The sequence below is a fragment of the Penaeus vannamei genome, chromosome 18 (genome assembly GCF_042767895.1).
Source record: "Penaeus vannamei isolate JL-2024 chromosome 18, ASM4276789v1, whole genome shotgun sequence".
Taxonomy (NCBI): domain Eukaryota; kingdom Metazoa; phylum Arthropoda; class Malacostraca; order Decapoda; family Penaeidae; genus Penaeus; species Penaeus vannamei.
Window position 1 is genome coordinate 30,632,333 of NC_091566.1, and position 9,831 is coordinate 30,642,163.

Below are 9,831 nucleotides of genomic sequence, written 5' to 3' on the forward strand. Positions count from 1 at the left end.
TACGTGATTCAGCCCAGCGGCCTCACAGTGGCTGGGGACGACGCCAGCTCCTATCGACCAGCTTTCAAATTTTTATATTTTATTCAAGAAGCTAGCTAATACACGTTAAAGTGTATAGATGGGATTGAGCAGTAGTTATATGTATATATTATGAAAACTATACAATCTATACAGTTATAAAGGACATATGAAACTCATATACCGAGTTAGAAGGAAAATTCCATATTAGCTTTGACGTAGTATTGATAATTACTGGGTGCCCTTTACGTTGGTGCGGAACAAAAAAATGAATATGTTGTTTTGTTTTCCATCTATATTTCCCTATTTTGTGTTTTTATCTATACTTTTCATACGTGGTATATAAAGTACTAATTTCATACTTTGTATGTGTTTTAGCTCACTCTCTACATCCCGTTGTTGGCAGCGTAGGCTGAGAGTAGCTGTGGACGAGAGCAGTAATGGTCCAACTTTGTCCGACTCTCTACGTCACGTCATGTCGTCACGGGCGAACGTACGAACACACAAACACGCGCGCGCCAGGCCAACATCCTGCTAGGGACCACTGGCAACTAGCGATTGAAGCTTAATACACATATATTATATTTCAAAGCTTTTTCCTTCTTGTATAGTATTCAAAATATATCATCTAATTCACCTAAACCCATTTATGTGTATAAGTTTACATTTCCATCCCGTATAACGATTTTAAAGGCAAAGAATTCAAGTGAGCGCTAAAGGTAGCACAAACCGCTAGACGCGCCAGAGACTGGTGTTGGGACTTTGTAGAACTTGAGGACTCAGAGCGACCCGAGCTGGCGCAAGACGTTGATCATTGGGATTGTGTGTGTGTATGTGATTTCTGTCATCACTTAGTGAACTCTTGCATTCTGGACATTTCTGAGAATTCTTAATCATGAGATCGTCAAAGCGACTTCTAGAGCATCATGTGAGCTGAAATGTCAGAGCAGAATAAGGTAGGTTTCACCAGTTTATGAAGAATTTGGCGTTTCAGTCTCAATCCAGTTATCTCTCTCTGCATATCTATCTATCCCAAATCGCGGTGTTGTGAATAGACAGTGAACCAACTGTGAGACTGTGAATAGTGGAATGATACGGTGAATTTGCCCAGAAACTCTTTATTGGTGGTTAAGCGAAATTTGCGAAACAAGGCGAATGGTGGTCTGTGCGTTGGGAAGTGTGACATGGAAGGCAAGAGATGACTGTGAGACGGGGAATATTTCCTTTGTAAACATACATTTTTACATGCTATTGTTCAAGGAAAACTAATGTACCTAATGTGATTATAAAGTTTGTGCGGGAACAAGAAGTTTACGTTTATAAATGTTGTGCTTAGTGAATTTCAACTTGGATGTCATGTACGTGTATCATTGGTACTGTTGGTACGAGATTCAGTCACAGAATAATCCAATTTCTCGGGAAAAGATCGGTGGGGAAGTTTATTCGTGGAAGAATCCTGGAGAATGCGAAATCTTCCAATGGCGAGCACTTTTTGACGTGATGGGCTGGTTGTTACTCTGTGGACTCGCTCTTGGATACCAAGTTTGTCAACCAGATAGTAATGCTGGTTAAGGGGAAGGATACATATTTACGTCCGTGTGGAGAGCCGAGGACTCGTGTTTTGGGCGACCCGTTACCTGTTGTTTGAACTTTGTGTGCGTGAGGCTTGGGTTGTCCCAGGTGCTTGTAAGAGAAAACGGGGGTCGCTATGGCTGGGGGGACTATTGCCCTTCGCATGACTCCATACCGTCATGTTGACCAGTGCCTCTAGACCCGCGTGTTGCAGTGAGAATTGATATTTGTAAGTGCAGAACGATTTTTTTCTTTTTTGTCTACGTAGCTCTCATCGACTTGGCATCTCGAGTCTTCGAATACCTTAAGTTCGTCAGATTAAGACACGTGAAGTCTATGGGTGATAAAGCCTTCTGTTGTCACATCCCGTGCTTTTTTAACGATATATAAGGGAATGTCCAACTCGAAGGCGAACACTGGAAACCCCCGACGGTATGGAGTCGGAACATCACGGCATTCCAGAGAGCAACAGAAGACAGAGAGAACTCGAGGGGGAAGATAAGACAGCAATAGGGTTTGTGTGTTAACAAGACTGAGAATCGACGTCGTTCTCTCTGGGTTGAAATACGTGTTTCGAACGAGGCTGGCGAGGATTATTATTATCGGGTTCCTTTGGCGCCGTGACCGGGGGTATTTTAGGATAAAACAGAGCCGAAGTGGGTTATCCAAGACTTTGCACGGATCCGATATGATGAAAATCAAGAGTTGCTTGTTTGGGAGCCTTATCCTACTGCCTTGTCCCTCGCCAGTCCCTTCTGCAGTATCAGTCTTGCCCTGGTTGTTGTGTTCGTATGTTATATTTCCTTTTGTGCCCCCCCCCCCCTCTCTCTCTCTCTCTCTCTCTCTCTCTCTCTTCTCTCTCTCTTCTCTTCTCTTCTCTTCTCTCTCTTTCTTTCTTTCTTTCTTTCTCTTCTTCTTCTTTCTCTCTTTCTTCTCTTCTTTCTTTCTCTTTCTTTCTCTCTCTTCTTTCTCGAGCGAGCAACGAGCGCGAAATGTATAACAACATATAACAACATATAACAATATATATATGTATATATGCATATATAACAACATATAACAACATATATATATATATATATATATATATATATATATATATATATATATATATATATATATATATATATATATATATATATATATATATATATATATATATATATATATCTATATATATATAAAAATAATAAAAATATCTTTCTCTCCCTTCCTCTTTCTTTCTCTCTCCTCTCTCTCTCTATCTCTCTCTCTCTCTCTCTTCCCTCTCTCTCTCTCTCTCTCTCTCTCTCTCTCCCTCCCTCCTCTCCTCTCCTCTCTCCTTTCCTCCTCTCCCTCCTCTCTTGCTCTTTCTCTCTCTCTCTCTCTCTCTCTCTCTCTCTCTCTCTCTCTCTCTCTCTCTCTCTCTCCTTCTCCTTCTCTCTCCTTCTCTCTCCTTCTCTCCTTCCTTCTCCCTCCTAATATAATAATAATAATAATAATCCCTCCCTCTCTCCCTCTCTCTCTCCCTCCTCTCCCTCCCTCCCTCTCTCCCTCTCCCTCAATCTCTCCTCTCTCTCTCTCTCCCTCCCTCCCTCCCTCTCTCCCTCTCCTCCTCCCTCATTATATCTCTCATAAACACACTCTCTCTCCCATCTTCCTCTATCTCTCTCCTTCCTGCCTGCCTCCTTCCCTATATACATATCTCTATCTCTCTCTCTCTCTCTCTCTCTCTCTCTACTCTCTCTCTCTCTATCTACTCTCTTATATACTCTCTTATCTCTCTCTATCTTATCTCTCTCTCTCTCTCTCTTCCTCTCTCTCTCTTTCTCTCTCTTCTCTCTCTCTCTCTCTCTCTTCTCTTCTTCTTCTTCTCTTCTCATATCTCTCTCTCTCTCTCTCTCTTCTTCTTCTTTGTGTGTGTGTAAAGCATATCACGCACACACATCTACATATTTTAACGTCTCACACATCAACACACGCACACACATCAACGCCCGCTCACACATCTATACCCGCACACACAGTATACACGCACACACATCTACACACACATACATCTACACACACACACATCTACGCACACGCACATCTACACACACACATCTACACACAAACGCATCTACACACACACACATCTACACACACACACACACACACACACACACACACACACACACACACACACACACACACACACACACACACATACACACATACACACATACACACACACATACACACACACATACACACACACATACACACACACACATACACACACACACATACACACACACATACACACACACACACATACACACACACACACACACACACACACACACACACACACACACACACACACACACACACATCTAAGCAAGACACACACACACACACCTGTTTCCTACACACACACACACACACATCTACACACACACACACAGATAACATCTACACACACTCACACACAGACATCTACACACACTACACAGACATCTACACACACACACACACACACACACATCTACACTGTACATCTACACACACACATTTAAACACACACATTTAAACACACGCACATTTACACACACATTTACACACACATAGCACACACACATACACACATACACATACACACACATACACACACACATACACACATACACACACACTCACTCACACACATACATACATACACATACACACACACACACACATACACACACACATACACGCACACAAACACACACACATACACACACACATACACACACATACACACACACATTCACATCTATACACGCTCACATATACAACCGCACATCCACACACACACGCACATCTGCATACACATTACAGAATCTTACATATCTACATACACGCACAAACATTCATGCATACATACATACATACATACATACATACATACATACATACATACATATTTATACACATGCATACATGCACACACACATACATACACACATACACATACATGGACACATACATATACACATGCACATACACATATACACACACAGAAGCACACTTATACATACACACATACATATATACATGCATACATACATACATACATATATACATACATATATACGTACATACATACATACATACATATATACGTACATACATACATCCTTATATACATTTACAGACTGTATACATACACCATATGTACAAAATGCACACACGCGCGCGCACGCTCAAAACACACACACACACACACACACACACACACACACACACACACACACACACACACACACACACACACACACACACACACACAGATATATATATGTATATGTATATATACACATATATATATGTATATATATATATATTTATATTTATATATATATACATATACATATACATATGCATACAAATGTATATACATGCATATACGTGTATATATATACATAAATGTATATGCATATATATACATTCATATGAATGTATATATATGCATATATGTGTATATATCTACATTTACATATAGATGTTCATTTACATAGACATATTAATAATATACATTTATGATGTATATTCATACACATACATCTATCAGTGCACTTGCACATTGGCTCTAGGAACATAGTATCTGTACTACCTGTACCAACATATATATATATATGTGTCGTGTGTGATACGCTTAGCATTATGATCCTTATTTTTCGTGTAAAAGGAATTATATATCGTTTAAGATCAAATGGAATATTATTTTGAATAAGGCTAAGATAGTTAGTGGCATGCCTGCGGTTACATTAATCAGTATTTTACTGTATTTCATTACATTTTTGTTAAATTAATCAATCTATAATTATCATCAAATAACCATTGACTGTTGTGATATTTAATTCATTGTAATAAAGTATTTATTGGTGAGTAGCAAGGTTAACGTTTCAGTCAAATATTGCATCATGTATTTCTGAATGACTGCTGTCAGCCAACGAGTATTACACCTGTTGAATCTGTAGTTTTAATGGTGATATTTATGTACTGTTCTGCCTTTTGACAAATTGTGCGCGTTGACTCTGAGCTGAATGAACGGCCGCGGTGGCAGGTTTTCGAGTAGCTCTGCAGACGCCAGGAAGAGGGTGATGGGGGAACGGGACATGTTCACGTTCACATAGGATTTAGTATTTAGTTTGGGTTGATTAACGTCGGGGCGAGGGCGTGAAGGGGATGATCAGGTGACGAGGGACACTGCAGTTCCGACGGCGCGCGAGTGGGCGGGACGCGTGTTGACAAGTGATGATCGGGTTCGGGATTTATGTAAGTGGGTGGGCAGGGGGCGGGGGAGAGGCATGAAGTCCACGTGGTGTGTTGTTGTGATGGCCTGGGGGGGAGGGAGGGAGCGTGTGCGTGTCCGTGTCTGTGAATGTGCGCTGTTTGTGCGGGGGTCTTAGAGAAAACGGCGGGTCAATATTAAGGGGCCGTCGAGCGACTCTAGGACGCTCCCTCGCCGCCCCCTCCCCCCTCCCCCTCGCCCCCTCTCTTCTTTAGCCCTCTTGTTCGCTCGCTTGGACAGACCCATGTGAGCCTCCCTGGCGGTGACCCCTCCCCCCCGCCACGCTCTCAAACGTTTGTTACCCGGCCCCGCCCCCTCCCTCCCCCCTCCAACCTCATCATCTACACACATCAACCCGCACGACCCGGGCGGTGTCAGGCGGGATGTAGCGCCCGGGACATCCTTCTGAATGGAAAAGTTCCAGACTTTCAAGTTATATTGCTTTGTTTACTGGTGTTTGAAGAGCTAACTTGCATTGTAAATCTCGGGTATTCCTTATCGTTCCAGTGTAGTATCTTTTAAGAGCGAAGACATTGGTTGGCCACGCAATTGGAGCACCTTTGTGGTAGGGCGTGACGTCATGCCTGTGACGTCATTCACGGGCAGAGTGACGTCACTTGCACGTACGGGATGAGTGTGACTGATGATGTGATGAACGTGGGGTCCTGTCGCGTAGTACGGGCCAGCCAGGCACACGAGCGCGCCACTCACCCCTCACTCGGCCTCCCCCTCCCCCTTCCCCTTCGCCCGCTCCCCTCACTTCCCCGGCAGGATTAGAGGTGTCATGGTACTGGAGGTGCTGGATGCCGGTGCCATGATCGCCCGGCATCCTCACCTGGCCGGGCCTCGGAGTCGAAGTGGCGGAGGAGAAGTTTTTGCTTCCACGGGGCGCTTTGGCGTGTCGGCGGCCGTTGGCGGTTCGACCACATGCGAGGAGGTGCGTGCTGGTTCACTCTCGGTTCACCCTTTACCCTTCCCCCTCCCCCTGACCTTGCTCTATCTGACCCCCCGTGTGAGGTCAGGCACTTCCTGCGAAATTTCTGCGTGCCGAGTGCTGTACGCGCAGTAGTGTCCGCCGTACGTACTTGTCTGGAAGTGGGATCGTTGTTGGAGGATGAACGTGGAGGTTGGAGGGAGAAGGTGGCGGTGTTGGAGAATGTTTGGGTGCGTTGGTGGTGGCGGTCACGGCTGGCCGGGGAGTTTAATAACGGCAGATCTCTCCTGGTGGGGCGGTGTGCGCCGCTCTGCTGCACCGCCACCACCACCCAGATCCGACGCTACCGATGCCGCCGCTACCGCTTCTATGTAGCCCACACGAGCAATGGAAATTCTATATAGTATAGAGTCCCTAATCTCCCCCATGTGCTTTATGCCAAGTAGAGCAGCGGTCCGTCCTGTTCCGGCCCCCCTGCGCGGCACGATATTCGGTGTCCTTCCCCCGCGGTCGGCCCAGACCTGAGTTCGCATTCCCGATCCCGCCGCGCCAGGGCTGGTCAGGTCAGCGGGCTTTGTACCCTTCCCTCGTCCAGCCCTGGTGTGCGGGGAGTGGCCCAGCGCTGTAGGGATTAGCATCTGCTCCTCTCACTGTCTCTTTATTTATCGTCTCTTTCGTTCTCCCCATTTCGCGTGTTCTATCTTTTAGTTCTCTGTTTCATCTTTCTTTCCCACTCTCTTCTCCTTCTGTCTATACCCACAAGACCAGCGGACGTCGCCCCGCCCTTACTCCCCCCCTGTTCTCCCTCCCACACTTTCTCCCACTCTCTCTTTTCTACCTCCATTCTTCTCACCGCGAATGTTACCTTCGTCTGTGTGTATCATTTTCTCGTTCTCCCTGGATGTACCCTATTCCTTCGTAATTCTCACGTCTATCTTTCTTCTTCCTTTTTCTAGGATTAGAGAAGATGCGAAGGCAGGTAGAGTAGGCCCAGGTGTCGCGGTGCGGGAGAGGAGACCAGGTGGTGGGGTTCAGTCAGGTAACAATGGGGGATGTAGAAGAGGAAGGGAGAGGCAGAAAGACAGACAGACGGACTAGAGACAGACAGACGGGCTAGAGACAGACAGACAGACGGGGTCGCTCTCGGGCGCGTCAAACTTGGGGGCCTCGACGGGACGGCGGACGGTGCGTGTACAGGTCGGCCTCGTGTGCGGGTCATCCGCGTTGGGAGTGCTAAGGAAACATCGATCCGGCACGCAGGTGGGCCTCGCCAACGCTGGTCTGGTCCTGTTCGAGCCCCATTCCCGCAGACCTGGAATGACCTACACGCGCCTCAACTCCGCGGACCTGGGGTGACCTACACGAGCCGACCCATTCATGCCTGCTCGACTGACGACCCACGTGGTGATAGGAATCTCGGTGCTGCGTCGGACGAGGAACCAGGTCACTGTAGGAGCACCGACCTCGGTTCGGCCAGGCTCTTGCCAACAGTTTGTTCCTACGAGACCTGCGTGCGAACAGGAACGACAGAGGGGAATACGTGGCGGTAATGTCGGACGGAATAAAGTTTCTTGCGGAAAAGCTGAACCTGTTAAGAGGGATCAGGGGATGATTAACTGCTGTTGTAAATACCCAAATTCTAAAGGTCTCGCGGCGCAACGACGAGCCTCTGCATCCACGAATCCCCAGTCGTTTCGGGAGGAGCCCCCCCCCCTCCCCAGCAGAACGAGGTTAGACCGCGCCCTTGCAACTGCACTCAGAGGGCGACATATTAAGTATTAGGCCTCACCCGACCGAGGGGCTGGAGGAGGAGATGTTGGCGACAGAACCGGGGCTGCGTGACTATGTATAGCACGGCGCCACCGCTCTGTCGCCAAGCCCGCCCAGCTCCAACCCCAGTTCGCCCGCCCGCCCATGCCGACCCGCCGTCGCCACCACCCGCGCCCACGGCCACGTACACCGGACCTTTCTTGGTTCCTTGTTTAAATTTCCACGATAACTTTGAAAGTTTGCTTTGTATTCATTAACATTAACGTAAATGTTTCTCTGGCTACAATACGAGTATTATTAGGATCTTCGTCTTGTAATCGTCGTCTAGCGAAAGGACAGGGCGACACAGCGACGCACGTGCTCCCGCCTCTCCCACGTACACTCCCCCGTCACTGTCTCCCCGGCCGTCACCCCGCCAAGAAGCATCTTTTCCTCGCACTCTGGCTCCTCTTCTTTCACTCTTCCCCTTCTCTTTCCCCCCTCTTCCCCTTCTCTTTGCCCCCGTCTTCCCCTTCTCTTTCCCCCTCCACTCCCCGCTCTCCCTTTCTGCCGACACGTGTTCTCCGCAACTCCCCTCCCTGGCGTGCTTTCACCCCGCCCCTCCCCCTCCTGCTCCCCAAACTCCACCCCTTCTCCCGGACCTTTCCTGGTGAGTGGAGTGTTTCTCCCCGGGAGTGGGAACTTCCCCTAACGCCTCCCCTCCGAAAGGGGGGATCAAGTGTGTGTGTGTGTGTGTGTGCGTTAGCGCATGCGAGCGCGCGCTTTTGCGTGTGTATATGTTTGAATATATTTGCGTGTATGTGTATCCAATTTTGTCTGCACGCACTAGGAGCAGAAAGGGAAGTGCTTGCGTCTCAATTCCGCCGCCTTCTGCGCCGAGGCCTCGCGTCTTCGGGGCGGGCGTAAGGAGGCCGACCAAGCGCTCCTCGTCAGAGCTTTCGGCCTCGATGTCTCTCCGGCGCTGTGAAGGGAGGGAGGGAGAGAGAGAGAGAGAGAGAGAGAGAGAGAGAGAGAGAGAGAGAGAGAGAGAGAGAGAGAGAGAGAGAGAGAGAGAGAGAGAGAGAGAGAGAGAGAGAGAGAGAGAGAGAGAGAGAGAAAGGAGGGAGGGAGGGAGCGAGCGAGCGGGCGAGCGGACGGTTATGAGTGAAGGGTCGGAGAGTGGGGAGGGAGAGGAACAGAAGGGTGGCAGACTCTCCCCTCCCCTCCTCTCCCCTCGTCACCCTGCTCTCCGCCCTCC

General features: G+C 47.7%; 1 protein-coding gene across 1 annotated transcript in view; it reads left to right on the forward strand.

Moving 5' to 3' along the window:
- The first annotated feature begins 782 nt into the window (after positions 1–782).
- The window catches only part of LOC113829625 (uncharacterized), a 23,233-nt gene continuing 14,184 nt past the window's right edge, over positions 783–9,831 (forward strand). The window contains exon 1 of the mRNA XM_027382824.2: positions 783–974. Within this exon, the coding sequence (XP_027238625.2) occupies positions 957–974 (18 nt within the window). The 5' untranslated portion in view covers positions 783–956. The remainder of the gene's footprint in view (positions 975–9,831) is intronic.